This window comes from Crotalus tigris, unplaced genomic scaffold (genome assembly GCF_016545835.1).
Source record: "Crotalus tigris isolate CLP2741 ecotype Arizona unplaced genomic scaffold, ASM1654583v1 scf7180000017546.9332058, whole genome shotgun sequence".
Classification (NCBI taxonomy): Eukaryota; Metazoa; Chordata; class Lepidosauria; order Squamata; family Viperidae; genus Crotalus; species Crotalus tigris.
In genome coordinates, this window is record NW_024096465.1 from 3,567,846 (window position 1) to 3,593,719 (window position 25,874).

Here is a 25,874-nt window from a genome sequence, read left to right on the forward strand (position 1 = left end):
TTAACACTCCTGCATTACACCATTGTGCCTTATTTAACATAATGTAATTAATCAGAGTTAATTTTGAGTTTGTATTACATGGTAATATAAATCATGCTGTTCAAATCACAATGGCTGGTTTAATGCAGTATACAGGATCAAAACCAAACAAACTTCATGATAGTTTAATGTGATGTTCAATTCTGGTAACAGTTAATACATAATACAGGTAAACAAACAACTGAAAATCGTTTCCAGAATAAAATCCAGGATTAAAGAGCTCTACGTAAGTGAATTCATGAAACTTTATACCAGTCCAATGATTACCCCAGGCTTTGTCAAGTGGCATCTCTCTTCTGTTTCCAGATAGGGTGGTTCATTTTACTGGTATCAGAATTCTGTTGAAATCAAGTTGGCCGAGACTGAAACTTGGTCTTTTTTTACTGAAATACATGCACCTCACCATCTGCATTACAGTCCTCTCCTGCTGTCATTGATTGTCCTGGCCATAAAATATTTCCAGATGAAAGTACTTTTGAAGGTACATTCTGGCTTTGGTGTGAAATAAACCCTTGATAATTTGATGATGTGATAATATGGGACATGACTTTGCAAATCTGATCATCTTACTGTTTTTCTTTAACAGTACTGTTAATGCTGTTTCAAGTCAGCCAGTGAAAAGAGATTTCTGGCTGAGTTAAAATAGTCCCTGCATCTGGAAACTTTGTTCCTAGGAACATCCAGGCCACTGACTTGGAGTTTGGCAATTAAAAATGGAGGGTGGGGGGAAAATTGTCAAGCTGATTCTATTAGTCACGAATGCAGAGAATGCTAGAAGCTTTAGAAGCCCTCAAACATCTGTCTTCCTTTTCCTTTTTGCTCATGCCTTGGAAATGTAGGATAGGAAGGGAGGAAAGAGCATGTCACTTCATCGGAGAGATATGTTTGTTTTTTGCTCTACATAAGAAAGCAGTCAAACCATATTCATTTTAAGTGTTCTTTGAAAAGAATTCAGACAGGTTGGAAAATAAGCTGCTTTTCTGGTAGCGTTTCAAGACTTTGATGATTAATTTGGGGCCAAATTATATGTGATGCAGGAGAAAAAGTAGGATGTGAATAGAATTCCAATGCATTCAGAGCATTCCAGCATAAAGGGAATAACAACATGGACAGAGCCTGAAGGAAAGGGGTTGACATTTATTCCAGATGATTTCTCTGATAAAAATCATTTTTCTAACTTGCTAATTGCCTCATAAGGTAAAACATGAAGCAAAGAAAAAAGAAAAACAAAGCTTTCGACCTTCAGTCTTCCAAGCAAAAAGCAAGTAGGAGCTGGGAGTGGGTGTTAATTGGGGGAAAGGGCATGGACAGCAATAGGAAAATAATTCCACAGCACTGAAGATTCATTGTTTGATTCCGATGGCTACTGTAAAAACAAGATAATATACCCACAGCAGATAATATACCCAAACATAGTTATGCATGCTTAAAAACAAACATTAAGTTACCATACATATTCTTCTTCTTGTGCCATATCCGTTATCAGACGTTGACGATCATGCTGGCGATCCTGTTTTTATCAGCAGCCGCATGAAAAAGTGCTGCTGAGTTTTATCCAAACCAGTCCCTTAGATTTTGAAGCCATGATGTTCTTCTTCTGCCTGGACCTCGTTTGCCTTCAATCTTTCCCTGCCTTCATACCATACATATAGAGAAACATTATAGTGATTTTGCTCTACCACAAGCTCATGAGATAACTTAATATGGTTGCCATTATGTAGATGCTAAGGCTTCTTTCAGGTGTTACCTACATCCTATAACAATAATGAGCCATTCTTTTAAGACTGCATTAGTGGTAGGCATTTAATAAGTTACTTCTTGACCTTATGTAGCAAAATAAAATTGGGTGCTGCTGGAGAAATAATGGCTGAGGATGGGGGTGGAGAGAGTATATGTTCTATGTACTATACATAACTTCTAAAAACAATAAGCAGATTTGCTAAAATGTATCAGAAAGGCTTGTATCAGCAATAATAAGGGTAGTAATAAGAATGATTATCATTTAATTCTTGGAAGGAGCTTTAAAACACAAAGAAAAGACATATTTACAAAGCACATAATTAATCTATGGGACAGATTCCATTAGAGTTTGATAGACCAATATGGTATTAAATGTACTGTGAACCTACACTTATAACCACAGCGTACACTTAATATTACATATCTAACCAATGTTAGTTTGACAAATCATGGTACACTGAATCTATAACTGATGATGTAGGACCCACTTACAAACTCAAACCACTGACATATATTAACTCTAATCTAATCACATTTATGTTACTAATTATTTTGGAGATAAGAATTGATTGAAAGGCCAGGAAGATCTATGTGTCTTTGAAAATATATCTATAAGTTTCCTATTCTTTTAGTGCTAATTATTATTACAATACATGCATGAACAGGCAGAGATTATGCAAGTGAATTTCCCAGTAGCTTGTTACAGGGCTAAAGGGAGAAGTTTCATTTGCATTCCTTAAAGAACTGATTGAGATTCCAAAAACAGATTGGAAAGTTGAAGGTAAGAAATGCACAGCTTGAAAGTCTTTACTTTTTGGCAAGAAAGAGTAGTCCAGATAATCTGTGACATAGTTTCTAATGAAGCATTGATAATAAGGCGTTTAAGAACAAGACGCTCTTTAACCCATTGGGATAGATACACAAGAGGTTTTTGGTTGAAATTCTGTCAGCCTTGAATAGACAAACTCATCTTGAACTGAGTTTAGAGAGGGATTCAAATGTAAATATAAACCATGGGAGAAAATGCTTGAGGAGGTATGTATACTGTATATGGATGCTTGTATGCATGCATATAAATTAGGAACTGGAATTAAGAGTTGCAAGAAAAATATTTGGGAAATTAAGAAAAGGGAAAGAAATCAGCTCAAAGCAATTACGTATTTTATTTTTACAGATGATTCCTTCAAAAGTGACATAATGTAGATAAAAAAATATAAGATTTAGATAAATGAGGAAACTCAAACTAATTCTGACAAAACTGACAATAAGAGGTGAAAAATGGATTGAAGAGTACGTGACTAAATTACAATCAGTGCAAATATATTTCTCATTGTGTGTATATTTCAATTTATTGGGAGAGAGCTCATAGAGAAACATATTTCTCAATAGCATATAGAACATTGCAGTACAAATGCAAAGCAGGAAGCTAGTTATGAGACTGGTTGGATTGCCAAATATCAAAGGAGTCAAAAGGCTGCTAAAGGAGAACAGGTAGACAGAGAAATGGAATAATTCCATCAGTCTTCATAATGGAAGATATTAAATAATCACATAACCATTTTTAAACTAACCAGTTTCAGTATTTAATCAGACAGAACAGTTCTGAGGCTGTCCATCTAAAGATTAAAAAAATTCTGTTTACAGTGTATTTATTTATTGAATTTTTATACCTCAATATTATTTCTATTATCTCAAGTGAATGAGTTCAATACTATGTCCAATATAAAACAAACAAAATCGAAGGAGAAACCAAGCACATTATAAGCACAATGCTCCAATGTTGAGTTTTAACTGGAAGAAAGCATCACTGAATTAAATTTTGTATGGTGCTGGAGAAGACTCCTGCAAGTCCCTTGGACTACAAAGCATTCAAACCGGTCAGTCCTAGAAGAGATCAACCCTGACTGCTCCTTAGAAGGCCAGATCCTGAAGCTGAAACTCAAATACTTTGGCCACCTAATGAGAAGGATGGATTCACTGGAGAATGGCCTAATGCTGGGAAAGATTGAGGGCAATAGAAGAACGGGACAACAGAGAATGAGGTGGCTGGATGGAGTCACTGAAGCAGTAGGCGTGAACTTAAATGGACTCCAGAAGATGGTAGAGGACAGGAAGGCCTGGAGGAACATTGTCCATGGGGTCGCGATGGGTCGCAATTAACAACAACAAAAAGTGAAATGAGAGGAACAAGATTTGCTGAACCAGGATGGCTTCTGAAAAAGGAGTTTTCTCTCTTTTGCAACATAAGGATAGATATAAGTGGTGATATGTGATCTAGTATATCGTTCAATCAATCAATCAATTAATGAACCCTGTGTATATACCATACACATAAATACAATATCAATAATAAAAGTATTGTAAAATTAATTCTATCTCAAAGCTGTACTATTCCTATCTTCCATTTGGCTCCACGCTATGAATAATTCCTAGGATGGGGACGGGTGTTTTCCCTTTGTTACTCTGAAAGACAGCAGAAGATACACTAAACAGTGCAATAACAATAATGAAGGATAGAGGACCAGCATGGCTTGGGAAGTGGAATTTAACTCTCATATGATTCAGATGTTTTCTTTGCAGCCTGAGGATTAGTTTCTTGATGCCTGATTCCATGGTTCCTCATTCCATATTTCACCAAAATATACAAGCTTATATTTGATCTTGGAATTATGAGAGGGCCATCTTAGAATAGCCAATCTCAAACTGGCCTATGACTAGCCAAGGTGATATTAGGCTGATTGAAACATCATTGGCAGCTTTTTGACATTTTGCCCAGGTAATAGTGTGAAGACGGTGATAAAAATTATATTTAGAGCTGCAGTTGATTAATTGATGTTAGTAAAATATTATACTATATGGTATAAATTTATTTAGGCTTATAGGCTTTTTCACTCATGACCAACTCTAAGTGATTATTTTTTTAATAGAACATTTTGACTATGTTTTAAAATTATATGAAAACAGACCCACTTTTTTTCTTAACTGAATATAAACAAGTCCTGGTTGAAACCCTTATATGAATGTGGCCAATGTGTTGAAAATTAGGGCTGGCTTCAGCTTTATGCTACCAATGTGGGCAAGTTACTAATGTGGAGGGAGCTTATATTCATAGGTTTTTTTCTCTTGCTTCCACCTTTCAACTTTTTTTTCAGTTCCCCTACTGTTATATTTTGTCCATCTGAGATCTCTGGGATTATCTTCCTATTATGAAGAATTATTTTTGTCTGTGAAGTGATAATTGCGTCATACTCTCTAGCTAATATATCTTTGATTTAGGATTGTGCTATTAGGTATTATGTGATACTACAATATATACTTTATGTTTAGTTCTGTTATGCAGTACAACATATATGATCAAGAAAAAGATTGTAAATTCAGATTTTAGACAACCATAGAACTAACATTTAGATATTATTTGATTCTGAAATATGTTTACATGACTTAAGAAGCAGAGAGTCTTAGGAAGAAAAATCCTGCTAATGGACAGAGATGGATCAGGAGCCAACCTCTGCTTTAATCACAGCAAAACTGTATTAGTACAAGTCAAGAAAGCACATGAACACTTCATCAGTGACAGTGTTAGTATTAATTTAAGGCAATCAAGTTATTTAATAGCAAATTGGATGGCAGCTTATACTGTACCTGAAATCTCAGTGGTGTTCCAATTCACATAAATGAGATCATGATGAAAAACATCAAATATAAGGACAATTGGAGAGAAATATTCTGTATGAATAATTAACTCGATCATGAAAATAGCACGGAAGTGAAAGAATAGGATCACTTTTTCCTAAGGAGAAAGCCCACTGTATTTTTTAAAGTTCCCATTCTTATCTAGTATCAGGAATAGCTACCAACTAGAAGATAACTTTATATTGTCCTAAAGGAAATAAACCCTGACTGTTCTTTGGAAGGACAGATGCTGAAGCCAAAGCTCAAATACTTTGACTACCATATGAGAAGAGGGGACTAATTGGAAAAGACCCTGATGTTGGGAAAAATTGAAGGCAAAAGGAGAAGGGGATGGCAGAGGATGAAATGATTAGATAGTGTCATTGACTCAGTGAACATGACTTTGGGAAGACAGTGGAGAATAGGGTGACCTGGCGTGCTGTGGTCCATGGGGTCACAGAGAAGTGCACATGGCTTAGCAACTGAACAATAGCAACAGAAGATAACTTGGGAGAACTCAAAGTAGTGAGAGAAAGTCAAATTTTCTCCTGTTGCCATAGAGCTTGTAGAAATCCAAGGCTGACAACTTTAGAAAAATTAAGGAATGCTTGATATAAAATGCATTTAACTGCAGTATTTTTTTTAAATGCCAGCAGTATTTATTACAATCTTGATGCATTAGTTGTGCAGAGGAATTTAATCCTTTCCTTCTGTGATGTGATCTTCAGACTGTGTGTGTGACAAATCCCTTATTACTTCACCAGGCAGAAATTCTCTTTCCATGCTATCCTAATGCTAAGGAAATTTAATATTAATAAGGTGATCAACTTTTTTACAATGAGAAGGAGGGCACAAATAAATTGAAGAAAAAAAATATGAATAAATAAAATTAATTATTAAAACTGAAACAATAACATAAGCAAATAAACTTGTAAATAAAATTATACATATTTGGAAATTATTAATAGATAATGAATTAATAAAATGTGAATTATTGTGCTCACCTGTGTATGATTGAATATTCACTGAGAAAGAAGTGACTCTAATGCGTGCGTGTGTGCCGTGTTGTGTTTTGGTAAGAAGTAAACAAAGCCACTTGTGCATGGCGCACTCTCTCAAAACAATTCTCCTGTGCGGAGTGCATGCGTCTCATAATTGCGTCTTGCCACACTGTACCGACCCTTGATGAATCGTCATGTCAAATACAAATATGTCACGTCACACGCAACGGATCGGCTCGGCATCGATTGAATACGGAGATTTAACGATTAGTATTCAAATATCAAAAAGGAGAACATGTAGGAGGACACTTTTTGAGAGAGGACAGAATGTACAAAAGAAGGACTGTCCTCCCTAAAGGAGGACAATTGGTCACCTTAATATTAAGTAACTAAAGGCAAGTTCTGAATAACCACAGCCTGATTCTATACATCTACAATGAGCAAATTGTGTTTGTTGTATGACAAACTGATCAATAAAGATATTGTTAAAGAAATTAATGCTTGGAAAAGATAAATGGAGTCATGGGTATTATGGCCTGGTTGAGAGTAGATAAAAATTGTGATTCTGCTGTTGGAAAGTTTAGGCATTTGACAGTGAATATGAACTGCTTTCATTTGCTAGGCCTTACCAGCAGATCTAGAACTTAGAAATCCTTTTTCCTAAAAATTCTTAAAGCATTTAGAATCCTTTCTTACAATACGATTTTAACTATATTAGATACTTTAGATACAAATGGGTCAACACTCACTTCTCTTTTGAGGTATTTAATCGGATAGACTTCCACAGTTCAGTGCCCTGGGCAGAATTTCTCAACTTTTACCAACTTCAGCAAGTGTGAAGTTCAGCTCTCAGAATTCCCTATCAGCGTGCTGATTGGGAATTCTGAGAACTGAAGCCCACACATCCTAAAGTTGCTGGGGTTGAGAAATAATATTTTATGGGTGGGTTTATAATTTCAGAATTCCCAGAGATCATTGTGAAGTTCCAACACAGTTGGGCAATTCTGATAGGGAAATCTGCTAAAATCTCAAACATATTATAGTACACAAGTCTGATACTTCCCTCTAAAGCAGGAAAAAAAACTTTCTTACCCTACTAATTTGGTCTCCTTTTCAACCTCCTTTGGGACCTGCAAAGATGAAAAAATTAAGATTGAAGGGGAGGGCCTGTAGAATTCATTTCTGCAATATATTTGAATATATATCTAATCTCTTCCAAGTTGGAATAGAAAGCATTTTTAAAATCTGACTGTCAAACCTGTGGCTGGGTAACTTTAATTGACTTTTTGTATGACATTCTTAACCCTCTCCCAATGACCTAATTAACACACTTAAGTGAACAAGGCCCGCATCAAAAGATAATCAAGGTCAGTTAGATTTTCAGAACAGAAAATATGAATCCAAACCAAGTTATAAGAGTGCTTAATTTGTCTACATGAATTCATTTGAATGGTTTCAATTAATGAACTACTTTATAAAGTGACATCTTTATGTATCTTAAGTAATATGTAACTCTCCAGATATTGCTGTCCAGCATAGGCAATGGGATGTGATAATGGGAGTTGCAATCCAACAACATTTGGAGGCAACATTTTTATCCCAATGGCATTTGTGTACATGAAACCTAAACAAAAACTTGCATTACTGTGTTATATAGTTGTATATTCTTTAAGGTAAAATTATTGGTAAAGGCGGCACACCTAAGACAGTTGATTCCCACAAACTGACAAATTTTAAATAAATTAAATTGTATATATTGGTTATGGAATTATCTTGATTAAGTGTAGGCATTCTTCTTATAACACTTCAATATATTTCTAATTAAAGATCAGTTCTTGCCTGGTTATATTTAGTATGGTAATCATTCATCAACAAGACATTTTTTTGATTTAACTAGCTGTTTATTTCCGGTCTAGATTTTCCCAATTATTTCACCTGTCTTCTTTCTTAGACTACAAACATGCTCTGAATAATTGCTGCTTTGCCTAGCTGCTTTTTTAGTGTTTAAGCATTGATCCAAGTAAGCAACATTTAGATAATGTTTAAAAAAGACAAAGGGCTAATTCACTTGGGTACATTGGAGTGGGGAAGGCTAATTGCTTTGTGACTTATCCAGCTTGTAAGTACATTTCTTATTATGAAATATAACCAAAAGTAATGCACAAATAAATGCACATCATTCCAATGTGATGTTGATCTCTTGATAATCCAATAAATGTGAGATTACCAGTCCAATTGGAATTTCTGTTCAGTTTGAATGTTTCCAAATTTATCATTCTTAATTTGAACTCAAAGCTATTCTGTCTTTCCAGAGTTGAGTCATAGTTGGTTCCTTCATATGCAGGCATTCACAGCCTCCAGGCACTGGATAATCACCGAAATGGCATCATCTGCTCCACCTGGGATGGAGATGTAGAGCTGAATACCATTGTTATGTGGATGATATCACATACCATGGTGTGGAGGGACCTCCCCAGAAACCTCCTGTAGATGTTAAATTGGTGAGATGAGAGACCCGAGTCTTGATGCACTTCTTTTTTTTTTTTATTGAAAGTTTTATAAATTTTACAAAAAGACAAAAACAATACAAAACAAAAGACAACATATACAAAAAAGAAACTAAACATTACATATATATATATATAAAAAAACCCCATCCCCCACCCCTCACAAAAACCCCTCCCTTCCCCCCCCTGAGCTTCCCAGAGCAGAATATAGGCTTAATTAAAAATTAAGAAATAAAAATAAAAAATTAAATTAAAAAATTTATATTTATATATATATAAAAATATCTATATATATATATATAAAAAATAAAACTTATAAAAAAGCTATATGATATTTTTGTATACCCAATCTAAATTGTATAAATTTTATCCATTTGTCCCAAACAGCAAGGAACTTTTCTGGCGTTTGTTGCTTTAAGAAAGCCGAAATCTTTGCCATTTCCGCCAGATAAGCTACTTTAAGAAACCATTCCTGCAATGTAGGCAAAGATTCCTTCTTCCAATATTGTCCTACTAACAGCCTAGCGGCTGTAATCAAATTTAACATCAATACAACCTCCTTTGTATCACAATCTGTAACAATGCCTAACAAAAATAATTGCGGAGTAAATTTTACCCTCCTTCTAAAAATTCTCTGGATATTCCACCATATTTTGATCCAAAATGCTTTTATCTCTCTGCATGACCACCAAATATGATAATAGGAAGCATCCTTATAACCACATCTCCAACATTTGGGTTGCACGTCAGGGTACATAAGAGACATTTTTTGTGGATCAAGGTGCCATCTATAAAACATTTTATAAAAATTCTCCCTAAGGTTCTGTGCTTGTGTAAATTTGACATTTCTCACCCAAATGGTTTCCCAAATGTCCAATGAGACTGGGACACCAAAATTCTGCGCCCATCTAATCATACAATCTTTAATTAATTCCGTTTCTGAGTCCATTTCAACTAATACCCCATAAATTCTCTTGATATGGGTTTGTCTTTGATCCTTGACTTGCTTAATAAGATTTCCATCTTCTCTAAGAAAACCCAATTTATAATCCACCTTCCATTTATCTACTAGTTGCCTATATTGAAACCAGGAATAAATAATATTTTCTTGCGCTAAATCTTCCCGTATTCTTAACTGCCAGTTTTGCCCATCCCATCTAAGTAACTGACTATAAGACACCATGTCCATTTTTACTCCTCTTTTTATTCCTTCTATCGCATGCCAAGGTATAGCCCATAATGGAAGATGCACTTCTTAAAAGATGGGCCTAAGGAAGGTCTTATCAGTCTCACCAAGCCCAAATGGAATCTGTCAAAAAGGAAGGAGCAGAACTACTGGAAAACAGCATTCCCCCACTCCCAATCCTGAACCACTCTAGAAGGATATTATGGTTAATGATATTGAAAGCTACTGAAAGATCCAGGAGGGCTAGGGGGGTCACACTATCCTCATCCCAAGCCCGCTTTATAATATGCAGAAGTGCAACCAATCAGTACTATAACCCATCTTAAAATTTGACTGAAAAGGCCCAAATAATCCACATCATCCAAGGTCCTCTGAAGCTTTGATGATATATGGGAATGTCCTGGGAGATAGGAGCACAAGCTGTAACCTTGGCAACAATCTGATAAAAGATAACTCATTCCACAGATGGTAGAAAATCATGGAAAATATTTCATAAGGGACTCCCCCTAGTTCTCTGGAGACTAAAAAAAAAGGGGGAAAATACTTTCAGTCTTTCAAGATTGTATTTTATGTAATCTTATAGTAAGTGCTATCCTTATTGTGAGGTTACAAAACCTAAGTATAAATCACTGAGACATATACCAAAGAGAGAAAATAACTAGTAAAAAAGCAAAATAGCCTAATAATTAAGTGTCCAGATTTTTATTTGTATCTTTAAAAATATTAACCTACCACTTTGAGAAGAGTTGTCAATTCTTGGGGACATTTGAAATATAACCAAAATGCTCTCCTTAATGATGCCAACTACACCTTAGAAAGAGAACCATGTGGAGGACTTCAGTAACACTGTTAGATCAACACATTTGCTAGCTGACATAAACACACCCCAAAATCAAGGTATATATAATCCTCAGTTAACAGCTGCCATATTTAGAAACAGTTTGCAATTGCAACAGTGCTGAAATAGTAACTTTATGACCTGTGTTCAGACATTAGACAGTTGCAGTGTATTTATAGTCACATAATCACAATTTGGAGCTTTTGCAACTAGGATGAATTTATGACCATTGCAGCATCCTTTGGTCATGTGATCACATGTGCAAGTTTCACAGCCAGCTTCTGACAAGCAGAGTCAATGGAAAAGTCAGCAGTAAAACTACAAGTTGCAGTCACCTGATGTTTCACTTAACAACTACAAATGATTTGCTTTATGACTGCAGGGGAACTGATGTTGTAAGTACATCACAATTATTTGATGTTTCACTTAATGACCACATTACTTCACAATGGAGTTGCTCGTCCCAACTGTGGCATTAACTGAGGACTAGCTGTATGTAGTCATTTTGCCGCCTGAAGTAGAAAATCCCAGAAGTGCACTCTGCCAGTAAAAATACAACAGTATTCATATCTAGAAACTGAACATCTGCATGGAATTATGTAAAGTTGTTGCCAAGGTTTTAAACCAGAATACTGTCACATAAAAACACATGTCCCATAGTTCTGTTGCCTTATAGTTAACCAAGGAACAGCTTTCTAAATATGACTCCCACCAAATATATTATAGCACTAACATGCATCTGGCTGGCATCTGGTTGGAAGAGTAGACTAGAAACAACAAGAACAAGTCAAATTAGTCCCAGAAAAAAAGTTGTTCTTTCCTGTCCACCAACAAGATGAACAATGTTCCCCTTTAAATTGGAGAACTATGTAATTCTGAATGTTTCATCAAAACAGTTTCTTATGCAATATCAATTATCTCATCATCAAACTGTCCACATCCATCCTTTAATATTAATTCCAACTCCTGTGCTATATCTAAAAAGTCAGTCCACATGGTTTGTGATGATCCACTCTCTTCTCTCCTCTCCTCTCCTCTCCTCTCCTCTCCTCTCCCATCTTCTCTCCTCTCCCCTCTCCTCCCCTCTCCTCATTTCAAGAGATTCTTCTTCTCCTCTGCTCTCCTCTTTTCATCTTCCCTCCCCTCCCCTCCTCTATCCCATTTCCTTCCCCTTCTCTCTACTTTGCTATCCCCTCCTATCTTCCCCTCCCCTTCTCTCTCCCTTTCCTCTTCTCTTCCTTCTCCTTCTCTTCCTCCACTGCCCATCCCCTCTTCCTCCCCCCTCTCTTTCCTCTCCTCTCCTCCCCTCTTCTCTTCCCTTCCTTCCCCTCTCATCCCCTCCCTCTTCTCTTCTCTTCTCTTCTCTTCTCTTCTCTTCTCTTCTCTTCTCTTCTCTTCTCTCCTCTCCTCTCCTCTCCTCTCCCCTCCCCTCCCCTCCCCTCCTTTCTGTTTCAAGCATTTCTTCCTCTCCTTTCCTCACCCCTCCTTCCCCTTCCCTCTCCCTCCCACCCTCCCTTCTTCCTTCCTGTCCCCTCCCATTTATCAGCCATAGGGAGGGAAATACATCCACAACCCAACTTCTTAACTTGGGATCAGAGCAACTGGAGAATAGAGAATTAAAGAGGGCTTTTAACTGCGGCACAGTCCTTGCTATAAAGGAAACTAGATAGATTGGTGATGGCATTCACAACAGCAACTGTCCTGGGGTCCAAGTTCAATTCAAATGTCACAGATTGGGGGTGAGAAAAGAAAAAAAAAAGCAGTATAGTATGTGTGTGTGTGTTTCATCTCTGATATTGAAGCTCTTGGGTTGCACTGAGGAAAACAATGCTAATTGTTTTGTGTTCAAACTATTTTATGCTTATGAGATTACAGACAGAAATGGTAATGTGACATAGAATCAAATGTAAATAAAATATAAAAACTAAAGAACTAATTCAGATCAACTTGCTTCCTAACTCCACGTATATTCCTAACAAGAAAATTCAGGGGTTCTTGGTGTTCTCTGAGTTTACTTGTTTTTTTGCAGATGTTTCCTTACCTATTCATTGGGCAATGAAATGTCTGCAAGAAAACAAGCAAGTTCAGAGCATACCAAGGTCCCCTGATTTCAACCCTGAGCTACAAATATTCTCCTTTATTGGTAATAAGAAAATTATTTGATTGTCCCTACGAAGTCAATAGGAGCTAAAGTATCCTTGAAGAAGAATTAACTTTACAGACACAAGCAGGCAAAGGGAGGGGCCAATAAAATTAAAAGGGACATTCAGCTATATCAAGTCACCCAGATCAAAGGAAATTTGAGGTAGGATTACCCCCAGCATTACTGTTTACCTGCATGCCAGAGATAAAAGCCTGTGATCATTTTGTTCTACACTTTAAAACGATCTCAGGCAATCAGAAGAGGAGAAAGAACAGCTTGGATGGCCCTATGTAGATTCAGCTATATACTGTATATCAGATTCTCAAGTGCTAGAAAGGAAGAAAAGGCCATCAGGTCTAACTCCAATAAGGCCAACAGCACATAAGATTTTAAAGATTGGATCTACTGTGTATGGAAGTATAGCACAGTAGCAATGACAACCCTTCCCCATTTCTCCCTTCTTCCCCTTTGTGTATTTCAGCTACCCAGCTGGACTTCCACCTCCATATAATGTCTTTGGAACTCTTTCATGTCATATTCCAAGTTATTCAGCAGGGAAAGTTCAATTGTAATTCATGAGATTTAATGCTCTGAAAGAAACAAGTTTAGGACTGGCAAACCTGTCAACTTCACCATCTATTTTAAGAAAATACTTTATCACTTTTTACCATATCCACCCTCCTCACCACCACCCCCGCCCACTATTAGAAACAAAGCAGGAGAGAAAGGTGTGCTGCATATGCTTGCTTTACCTGATTCTTTTCCCTGGTTTCAGTTTTTCATTTGAATTATTTTCCTATACCAATAACAAAACCCAGTGGAAAGGTTACTCAATTTTTAAGATGTGTTATTTATGCCCTTGAGTATTAGAAATTCTGTGGATACTCTTCCCTGCAAATGAGGAAAGCGGAAAGAATGACTTTGTTGGCAATAAACCAGACTTACTTTCAGAAGTTCTGCTAGGAATGACTTGTTACCCTTAAAGAAGTGTCATTCCAGTACTTTGATTTTCTTGAGTTATGGTTTCCTTAGAACAAACAAAGTGGAAAGTTTTGACCATCTTGACCGGGGATAGTAGGAGGTGGTGCTTGCTGATGTTCTGTTCTGTCCTCTCCCCCCTCCAGTTTGGGAACTCTTCATTCAAGAGTTTTTGTCAATGGGAAAGAGTGTCCTGCTGATATTCCCCACCACAGGCTTTGCTGACGTCACTAACGAAGCAATAAATATCTCTTGTTATAATTGGATGTGAGACTTGGGGTTGTGATTGCAGGACGTTGCCCACCGCTGCTATGGAGCGGCCCCCATGATTGATTCAGCAGTGGATCGGGGCACGCAAACGAGCTGTCAAGGAAGCGTCAGCTTATTAGGCGAGGGCTGCGTGATTCCAGAACAGGGTCTAACCTATAAAAATCACACAGCCAGACTCTGATTAGGACACCAGCGGATCACCAGGACAGGCAGGAGACGTTAGGTACACATCCCAAGAAGGAAAGAGAGAAAAAGTGGGCACCGACCACTGACTGACTCTACTTCTCCCAGACTACTCCACCGATACCTCTTAAGGTAGGGAGGAAACAGATATGAGCACAGGTTGCAAACTTTTCTCAGGAAGTGTGTGTATGTGTGTGCATGTTTGTGGATTGTGGTGGAAGTATGTACTATGATCTAAGAAATATAAGTCATCCTGAGAGCATGTCATAATTATGATGATAAAGGAGGAGGGGGAGGAGGGGAGAGAAAACACCGTTTGGTACGGTAAGGCTCATTGTTTTAAAAGATTAAATGTGCTGATTTATAGGAAGCCCCCAATATAGCGATTTTAGCTGTATAAATCAAGTACTACTCCGTTTATTCTGACCTTTAATAAGGAAGAGTAGATAGGTTTTAGGCAGCTCTTTCACCCAGAGAAAGAATGCAAGTCCTTCTCACGCTTAAGTTCGAGAAAAAAATTGATTCGAGTTGGGTTGATCGTTCCGGGAAAAAGTCCGATTGTGTTCTCGGTTCCTTAAGAGTCGTTGCGAGGGTTGCTCGAAAGATTTCAGCACCTCGGACAGTAAATTGCACGGGCAGCAAAACTCCCCAGTTCTTTAATAGACAGTTGTGCCTTTTCCCACCATCCCTCCTGTTACATTTTCAGATCTGGCCGTCCTGAATCATGAAGATCCAGCTGCTTGTCTCTACCGGGATCTTATTGGTTGCTCTCCAGCCCTGCCATGAGTGCAGAACCCTCAGCAAGAGTGGCCCGGCCGCTCCCGCCGCCAGTAGCGCTCTGCAGCAGTTAGATTTCCAAGAACAACCCCAATCGCTTCCCATATTGCTCCGCATGGGAGAAGAATATTTCCTGCGCTTGGGCAGCCTTCGCAAGAACCCCGCCGCCGCCGCTGCTGCCGCCGGCGGATCCTTCTCCACCACTACCAGCACGAGCACCAGCAGCAGCCACCTAGCTACGTCCTCGTCAGCGGGCAACTTTTTCCGAGCCGTTGTCGAACAGCTGCAGCAGCTGCAGCACTTCCAGGAACGCTCGTTAGAAGGCGCCACCGACTCCTGGGGCGGCGAAGACGACGGCGCCCACCTAGAGGCCACGGAGAAGGAGAAACGATCCGAAGAGCCGCCGATCTCCTTGGATCTGACTTTCCATCTCCTCCGAGAAGTCTTGGAGATGGCCCGAGCGGAGCAGTTGGCGCAGCAGGCTCACAGCAACAGGAAACTGATGGAAATCATCGGGAAATGAAGCGCTCTCCTTTGCCTGGCCCCGACCAAAGAGCTCCTCCAGTTAGCACACCCCGTAGACCTAGATCTACTTACGCCGCTCCTTCGCGCCGTCCCCCTTCCCTCCTCGTTCTTTTCCTTCGAAAGCTTTCTCGAAGTAGCCTTGCATAGCATGTCCGGCGTCTTACCCAAGTGTCGTCGTTTGTAACTTCTTTTTCTTTTCTCAGCCGCCCTGTCCCAGGCAAGATTCAGGCTAGGCCTTTCAGGGCGGGGTCCGTTGGTCTGGCCATCGGAAGCAGGCGAAGGGCGAGAAGCGTCTTCTGGGGTTGGTGGGCGGGAAAGGGGGCCGGAGCCTCTCTGTACTCAACTATTTCGATTTCACTCTTTGTCTTTTCTTTGTAAACATTTCTTTCCACAAATAAAACATATTTTCAGCGCTCGGTCAACTTGGTCGTGTAAGAGAACGTTTAATACGTATCTATATCTATATAATATCTCTCTATATTTTTAATAAAAGCTGCAAAGGAACGTTGGCTTGCATACACTTCCTTGGCTGCGTCAAATTTCAGAAAAAAGGGAGGGTTGGAGACCTTTGATGGTGATGAAGAGTTGAAGGAAAAGTCTTCATCAGTGGGGTGAGGTGGGGCTATTAAATGGATTAACGGTGGACTATGGGGTAGAAAAACACATCGACATGCACAGAATCCCAATGTGGGCAAAATGGTTGCATACCTATATTGCCAAGGGTTCAGTTTGCCTGTAGGGAAGAAATGATGTTGAAAAGGGGAAGGGCATGAGGAGGGGAGATATAACTATCCAAACTGGTGCCCAACAGGGAACAAAAGACTACAAGTCCCATTGATCAAAGGTAGCTGAGGACAATGGGAGATATGAACCAGCCCATCTGATTAGAGCAGGGGTTCCCAACCAGGGGTGCTCGCACCCTCCTAAGGGTGCGAGATGATATTCCAGAGGGGTGCAGAAACTTGGGTTTTCAAGATTATAGTGTATATGCATAATCCGTTGCCATTATTTCCAACTTTTGTAAGGGGTGTGAGAATATATCAGAAGTGTTTTAGGGGTGCGGTGTATAGAAAAGGTTGGGAGCCGCTGGATTAGAGGATGATCTCAATTTTTAAACTGCTTGACATCTGTTAGGATATCAAGTCCAGCTTAGCTCAGATACAAGCAATTAAAAACGGGGAGCTGCATTGGATAGGTGCAATGAGCTCCATAGATTTTGGGTAAAAGGATAAATGTTCCAGGTTTAACAAAATGATTCCCAAGCAAAAGCTCTCACTTTTGCCTTGCCTGTCCTTAACTCCGGGTTCTAAGCTTCTCTGCACAAAGGTAAGTAATCTGCTAGCCTCTGAGTCTTTGGAAAATCAGCAGGTCCAAACTGTGACAATGGGCTGTGCTAATTGGAATCGATAGGACAGAAATGGGTGAGGTTGTTCATCCTGCTTTATATTTCAAGGAATTCTTTGAAGCTTATACTACTCCAGAGTAAGCATGTGCTAAATTGCCATTTGGTGTATTCATCTGTCTATCTCCCCCCCCCCCTGTAGTTCCCCAGGTGCCCTGTCCCAGTTCACTCAAATAATTCACCACAAATCCAACCAAAAGGTGGATTTCCAGGTGAAATATTCAAGCTGCAGTATTTTTCCCCTTCCTTTCAGTATATTTTGGCATTACAGGAATACAAGCAGTGTTTGCTGTCACCTCAGATAATTAAAGATACCGTATATTCTTAGATCTACCTTTCAAACCATGTAAAAAACAAGCAAAACTCCATTCTTGTTAATAACATGACCAATATCCTCCAAACCTTTTCCATCTTTCTTTATCAGAGTTTTGCTTACAGGTTTTTGAGGACAGAGTGAGCAGAAACTATGAAAGAAAAGTGACATATTTTTTGGCCTTAAGTAGGATGAGAGTAGGCTTTTTACTTTAGAAATCCTCTCCAAAGAGACTGATGGCTAGAATATAGATGTTTGAGTGAACTGCTGGGTATTTCTCACATCAACAACTTCACAAAGTATCTTATTTAGTGTCAATATTTAGACAAGGGGACAGACTTCTTAAGACTATTTAGAAGAGAAAACCAAGATAATGGATCTGAACTCCTTCCACAATTTCCAGACATTTTTGAAAGCGAAATAACTCTTTGGAAACTATAGGATGGTGGCTAAATCAAAATCAGCCCAAATGAATGACTGTCAACTTTCAAAGACATCCATTACAGAGAATGTTTTTTTACACCCCAACATTTAAGCCAGTGGGATATAGTTAGGAGAAGGTGGATATCAATCAGTCACTGTTTATCAGCTTAAGTTACATCACCAATTTGTGATGAAGATTAAACGGTGGTGGTTGTGAAGATGGGGGACAAAACTGTGAGTTTTGGAAGAAATTGTCAGTGATAAAAAAACTAAGTAGATGATTCTGGATGTCTGCATGTGCTCTTGTTGAATAATAAGCTTCTTGGTGTGCCTTAAATATGTTTTTCAATAGAAGATCTAGCCAATATATATAGCAACCCAAGCAACTCTGAAAGGGATAACACCCAAGCACTGTCTGGATCAATGATATTAGTCTCAAAGATCTTATTACCCTCTTCTGAATCAGCAAGAGATTTTCATTCCCAGGCACTGGCCATCTCCCTCTGATATTGTGTCTCTTCTACAGTAATCTTCCCCAGATTGTGCTCCCTTGAAAGACTGGAACTGCAACTCTCAGAATTTTGTCTTGAATTTCTATGAGTTATAATTTCTGGGGATCAGCAGACCAAGAAAAATCTAAAATAAAACATCTGTCAGCTTAATTTATTCAGTTAATTTTTTTCCCACCTGATTCCAAATATATCTGGGCAGCTCACCAAAGGAATAAAATGTATTGTAATCCAAAAACAAATTACCAGAAAATAAAGAAGAAAGCAGGTAAAAAAACAAGTTGGTGAACTGACCAAAAACAAAACTCACAAGGGGTTCCAACTACCCTAACTCAAGTACTGGGGAATAGCTGGGACTTCAAAGGTTTTGTGTTTGTTATTATATTGTTTTTACATTGTCTGTTATATTGTGAGTCACCCAAAGTTGTTTTGAAACTAATCAATTAAAATAAAAAAGTAAAAATAAACTGTCAACCTGGTGTCCTTCCATAGGGATATTTCCAACCAGCAGTGCCTTTGGAATGGCAGTCAACACTCAGTGGTGCAAATATAATGAAAATACAGGACACATATTCCTTGGTGTCTGCAGGCACAGGAGATCTACTGAGGTTCAGATTGTCCCTTGGATATGGAAGCATACTTTATGCAATTAATAACCACCATATGTGGGCTACAAAAATCTGGATAATCACTAGATAGCAGCAATGTTAGTTTTCTGATTCATTTTTTTGACATAATATTTTATAGCCTAGAAACAGAAGCTCATTCTCATGAGCCCAACAAAAGCACACAATAATCTTTCAGATTTTTGTAGATATTGTCTGCTTGACGGAATATATTTCTGATGGCTTAGTATGTCCATGGGGGGGGGACTTGTGGTGAGAGGGGCATGATTGCAGAAGGTCAAGTAGGAATGAGGAATAACATTTGGGTGGCTGAGGGGAGGAGAGATCATTTTAAGCCTGAAGTCTACTGTAGCAGAGCGTAATAGTATGTGGAATGATCTTGGGAAACAAGGGGAAGAAATGCAGCATCGACAACTCTCCGATGAACAAAATCTGAATCCAAAAGATGGATGGGGTGGTGGTGAAGAAAGAGTCTGCAAATGGATTCTTCCTAGTTTTGAAGAATGTATGTTCAGACTCAGATTCCTTTTATCATTCTGTTGATTAGACCAGAGGTCCTCATCCTTTTGGGCACTAGGGACCGGTTCCATGGAGAAAGGTTTTTCCACGGACCAGAGAGTGCATGGTTTTGTGTGCTGCCTGCATCCGATGGATCGGGCTTTGCTTGTTTGTGCAGACTGGTTGCTGGCATGCCGCCGCCTGATATCGGTCCATAAACTGGGGGTTGGGGACCACTGGACTAGATTGTGGGTCTTCCTCCTCTCGTCTAAAGTCATTCCCACATACCATTACATAGTGGCAATGAAAAAGCAGATGTGTGACCTTCCTCTTTCCTATCTCCAGTCCATTCCAAATGGCTGCAATAGGGATGGGGCATGCCTTGCCTGATAGTGGGGGCCTTTAACAAATTTGCCTTGGTGTCCTGAAAGATGTACTTATTACCAACCTATATTATTTGACAGTGACTGTCCAAAGTTTCAATGGGAATTTGCCCCAATTCTATATAATGAGGCTATGAGTTGAACCTGAGAACTTTTGCAGGCATAGCATATATTTTTCACTAAGTAAAGTTCTACCTGATACCAGCACTTGCTTCTGTGTCTCTTCTCAATACATCTAACTCTAAGTTAGTCTGAATTATTTGTAGGCTTAACTCTGTGTCAATGCTGTAAAGCAGATAAACTAATATTTGGTAGGAGGCACAGGAAGAACCAATATGTTCTTTTCGTTCTACATCATCGAATTCACCCTCCCCCACATATATTTGGATGTTCTCAAAAAAGAAAGGTACAGTCCTTTTGATTTTTAGCATTACCATGACTATGTTCAAATGAAATTCAAAATTTAGATTGACAGTTGGCATGAATGAATAAATGTACAAGATCTAGGCAGAACTGTCAGCAGGAAGTCATTATTTTTATTAAAAGGGAAAAATTGAAATCAAATATTCTTTTTCCTCTAAACCATAACTTCTTGATGGACAAATAGGTTGCACACAGACATGAAAAATATTACTCACTAAAAAGGTTCTATAATGTTGCACTAAAAAGTCATGGGAGCTTTGATGAGATAAATTTTTAAAATTTTAACGAATCATTAGTGTGGCATATATACTTGTTGCACTGTAGCTGATTTTAGACACAGTTCACATAATCCATGATCATTGTTTAATCAAGCTAGAGAGGATGGGAGTTGAAGTCCAACATTTAGAGAGCCATAGATTTCAGTGTAGGACATTTTAATTCATTGTTAATGAGAAGATGAGGATTCAACTTAGTTGTAATATAAAGTCTATGAATTAAAAATAACAGAATCCGAGCAATTAGGTCAGAATTTAGAATACTCCATTATACATCATCACTGTCGCAAAGTTTTTAAACATTGATTTGAATTGTTATTCTTTATACTATATGCAAAAATTACTTTGAAAACTCCAAAAATTCAAAATCAGCTTTCTAACAGCGTATATGGCAAATATGATTTTTAAAAAAACCAATTGGAGTCCAAACATCACCAGGAAAACTAGTGCCTCATTAATTTCTGTGATTTTTCTTATAAATGTCAATTCTCATCAGTCCAATTATACATCCCACCTTTTTGTGGAATAGGGCTTGTGGTAATATTCTGAGTTTTGAATTCTCTCCTGAAGAACATTATACTAGCTGTGCCTAAGCTCACTTTGAAGTAACAGATAAAAATATTTTTGTTCCATTATGCTTTTCATCAGTTTTAATTATCTTTTTCTGTTATGCTTCAAATATTTGCCTTTTTAGATCCTGTTAAAACTATTGTAAGGTTCAGTAATATTATATATGTGCAATAATATTCTATGAGCTAGACAATCTATGAATATTTTAATACATATTTTAATTTCAGGGTTACAGAAGTCAATTACAAAAACAGTCAAGTGAGGAAAAGTCCAAAGTAATGAGAAATTTATTAATAACAATGTCTTTAGTGAAGAAATGATAAAGTACACATAAAACTAAGAGTATGTCTAAGGCATTTACAGATATGCATAATGAATCTTTACTTTTACTTTAGTTTTTAGTTTACTTGTAAATATATTATTCTTTTTAATTCATTCTTTCCTTCTGATTTTAATTTTATTTGAACATAAGTAGGGGCATTTGCCACATTCATATAATAATTTGGGCATAACCTAGATCAGCTATTAGAAATACTATAGAGCCTTATGTCCAAATCCCAGTGCCTAGAAGCAAACTGGACAAATAACATTATCATTGGATATTTGCCATGAGTTCAAAAATGTCTATGCATTTGACATTCAAATGATTCAATGCAAGGTATTAACTCCTACTCTTTCTTCCCACCACCCCCCTGCTCGAATTGTACAAAAGTCAGATCCAATGTGACAATTTGCAAAATAAAGTCTTTAAATAAAACCTGCTCCACTATTATTTTCAATGTGTTCTTTGTTGTTATTTCCTGCTATTGAGTTCACCAGATGTCATCTGGGCTTGGAGTCATCACTCATTCAATGAGTTCAACCAGGAGAAAGAGAAAACATGACGAGCTGGCTCATCAACTCTTTCATTGTTCCCAGGCCGTCCTTCCATACGTCCTTGTAAGGATGTCTCAGACCCAGTCTGAGGAAAACAAAAATAAACTGAAATCATATTTTATACCTATGTAGTTTGATCATATTAAGTATTTTATGTGTGAGAACATAAAATCTTTAGAAAACAGTAAAAAGTACCTGTGTACAAGACTGCTAAGATGAAGCAGCACATTAGACTACCTGATCGTACGTACTACTTGATTCATTTCAAAAGGGCTTGCACAGAACTGTCCTAAATTATATGTTTTAGGGATAAAATCCACACATTCATAAATATATTTAAAATGGGATATTGCCAGTTAATTTAAACTTTTGAGAACTGTTATAGGTCTTTCTCCCATACTGGATTAAGATGCTTATTCTTGAGATAGAATACACTATATAAGCATGAAATTCATGTCCCCACTGTTAATTCTAATCCTGCTTCTGTTGCTTCTGTTTCCATCCAGGGCCCATCACCTTATATCTCTCCAAGGTAATGGGTGACAAAAACTCCCATTTTCTTGGAGGGCGTCAAAAAGGTGGAAACTGCTAGGATACAAGTACAGCCCTGGACCCCTTAAGCTTGTTTGATTAGCAGACTATGAATTATAAAAACATGGCTGTAAAATGATGCTAGGTATGTTTATGCTTGTACTTCTGTTTGTGCACCTCAGAAAGCCCACTACTACTTTTATTGAACAGTCTTGAGCTTTTGGAATTACATCTGAATCCCAGAAAGCAAACTTATATTATACAGTATATTGCTTCCTCTTAAACATATCAAAGAAAATATAATTGATGAGAGCAAGTTTGGTATAGTGGTTAGGACATTAAGCTAGAAACTAGGAGACTCTGAGTTTTAGTCCCACCTTAGGCACGAAAGCCAGCTAGGTGACTTTTAGCATGTCATTTTCTCTCAGACCAATTTCTCTAATAAGGTTGTGGTTGAGGGGAAAATAGAAGGAGGAAGAAATATTAAGTGTGTTCATCACCTTGAGTAATTTATGAAAATAAGGGCAAGATAAAAATAATAAAATAAAATAAATGTGACTTTTACTTTGCTGTGGCAGATTGTAATAAAATTGCCAACTATGATACAATTTTTTTTCTTAGGCAATATAAAGTCAAAGGAAATATCTCTTTAATTTCCCTATAAATTGAGATTACATGCTAATTTTATGAAGAAATGCATATTTACCAGAAGCATCCATAACAACAAATCATAAAAATATACAGTTATGAACTGTCACAGATGCTTGCAAAGAATTGCTACATGAAATAGAAGATGATCTGGCATATTCCAAGCATCTTTTGTAAATGCATTATGTTAAAATTCAAAGCTGAGTTAGTGAGGAATGATGATATGTTATTAATTAGTTCACATGCTGAATGGACAAAGTCATATTACTGTATGACAAGTCCTGTTGTCTAATGATTGTAAAAAAGGAAATGTTTCTGTCTATTTTTCTATTTGAGTTGCTGCGTTATGCAGCTTTATTATCTGGGGCTGTCCTCTAAAATAGAAATATATTCTAATGTTGATTATTTTTTTGCAATGATGAAATTATTGGCAATAAAAAAGTTGGTGTACAAATTTTGTATACACTCACAGACAAGATTTTTAGAATTATACTCTTATCACTACTGAATCCTATACTTTCTTTTTCAGCACCAAGGCTGAGTCTTGGAATACACATTCATGGGCAAGACAGTTTTAACCTTTCAAACTGACCAAGAAATAGGGCCATCAGAGATTTATTAAAATAATAACTATGTTCTTAATCTTTGAAATATGCCATTTTTATTGAAGAGGATGAGGCAGAGAAAAAAATTACTGTCCTATTACCAAGGGGTTAAGATTTGGAAATGAAATGTAGCCGAATTTAATGATAATAACAGGTTTCTACCTCCACTAGGCAGTCACCATTGTTTTCTTTAGAAGCATTTTGATAATATCATTTTTTATTCTTCTGATGAAATGTCTTGCAATAGGATGATTGTACAGGTGGAAATTTCAAGTCCTGGGATAAATGTCAGTGAAAATGAACAGCAGTTTAAAAAAAAGATGAACTGGAAATTTTGAGGTCATCTTTTTGTCACCTGACCCATATCCATTAATTTTGAATCTGAAGTTCCCTATAACTTTCTATTTGTTTGGTTTTTTTTTAACTCAGCCTTAGTATATAGCTAATTCAATTTGATAGTGAAAAGGCTAGAACAGAAACCGGCAAAGGTCAAAAGTTATGTGAGTTTCTCTCCTATGTTCTCTTAAGAACACATAGCAAGCATAGGATTCTTACAAAGGGAAGTAATTTTTACATGGAAAAAGTTGGAACTGGAGCATTTAAAATGTTTAGTTCACTTATCCTAAACATTGCATTTCAGTGTCCTGATATTAATTACTAGCTATAGAATTTGGAACAGGCCTTCTGAACATTATACTCCCCTTTGTGACTTTGTTATTTTATTTATTAATTATATTTATTATTATACACTCCTCCAGCATTGAATTGAAACCAAAGTAAAGTACATAAGTTAACAGGCAGTCTCCCATCCAGGCACTGACCCACCAAGATTTATTTATTTTTTTCATTTTTATAAGAATGCTACAAATTAGCATTTGCAAGATGGGAAGAGGACAAGAAAAGTCCATAGCCACTACTGTGCAATCAAATCTATCTTTATTTGACAGTCTTCTCTACCCCCCCACCCCTCCGATTAACCCACTGATGCATGATATACTTTCAGACTACCCATGTACAACAAACTATCTTTGTAAACTCACCATATATATCCTCTTACTTCCATATCATCCCACTAGACGGTAGAGTGGTAATTTCATTAGATAGCCCAAATATGTTGATTCCTACTGGCCAGTTATTAGTTGTAGAGTGTTTATTAACAACAAATCTTTATCCTTCTATTTCTACAAAGTCAAGGTGATTTAAATCATAGAAAAATTAAAGCCATCATAACTCATAACAACATAATACAATACTGAAAAAAACTACAGATGCAGCCCAGGTCCATTGTCTACATCAGATGTCTACTGGGACAAAATCATTTTCACTGCTTTGCAACATATGAGGTCAGGTGTGTCTCAGCTCAAGGGGTAGAATATTCCTTAACACGGGGACTGCCAATAGGAAGGTGCAACTCCAGTTTCCATCTCTTTGAGTTCATGTGGGACAGAGTTCTGGAAGAGCCCATTTGCAGTGGAATGCACAGGATAGGCAAATTCTAGTTGGGAGAGATGATTCTCCAAGCCACAAAGAGCTTAAAAATCTGAACTATTTCTGGACTGCACAGCAAAACACAGTAAATTTTACTTTAGTAAATTTTTAGTAAATTTTACTTAAGAATAAGGGTCCCCAACCCCTGGGCTGTGGCCCACTACTGGGCTGAGGCCTATTCAAAATTGGGTCATGTGAGTGGCTGGCCGGTGCAACTTGTGTGAGTGGCAGGTTGCCGGGCAATCACGTCTATGTATGCATGCTAGCACCCCACTCATGCAAGTTGAGCTGTGCGTGTGCATGCCAGCCCGCCACTTGGACAAGGAATGTTTGTGTGCATGCGCATGTCAGCCCACCACTCATGCGGCCCAGTTTCCTTCTCCCCCCCCCCCAGCCAGGCTTCCAAGCCACAAAGGTTGGGGACTGCCGCTTTAGAAAACATGTG

General features: G+C 37.7%; 2 protein-coding genes across 8 annotated transcripts in view; one reads left to right on the plus strand and one right to left on the minus strand.

The window, feature by feature from the left end:
• The first annotated feature begins 14,459 nt into the window (after positions 1-14,459).
• Positions 14,460-16,147, plus strand: CRH (corticotropin releasing hormone). The gene is made up of 2 exons (XM_039336607.1): positions 14,460-14,689; positions 15,264-16,147. The coding sequence occupies exon 2, from the start codon at positions 15,282-15,284 to the stop codon at positions 15,855-15,857; it is 576 nt and encodes a 191-aa protein (XP_039192541.1). The 5' UTR covers positions 14,460-14,689; positions 15,264-15,281; the 3' UTR covers positions 15,858-16,147.
• Positions 16,148-21,480: 5,333 nt separating this feature from the next.
• Positions 21,481-25,874, minus strand: part of TRIM55 (tripartite motif containing 55) — a 40,767-nt gene continuing 36,373 nt past the window's right edge. For all 7 annotated transcript variants that reach the window (XM_039335394.1, XM_039335427.1, XM_039335446.1 and 4 more), the window contains one exon: positions 21,481-22,242. In XM_039335394.1, coding sequence (XP_039191328.1) covers positions 22,123-22,242 — 120 coding nt within the window. In that variant the 3' untranslated portion in view covers positions 21,481-22,122. The remainder of the gene's footprint in view (positions 22,243-25,874) is intronic.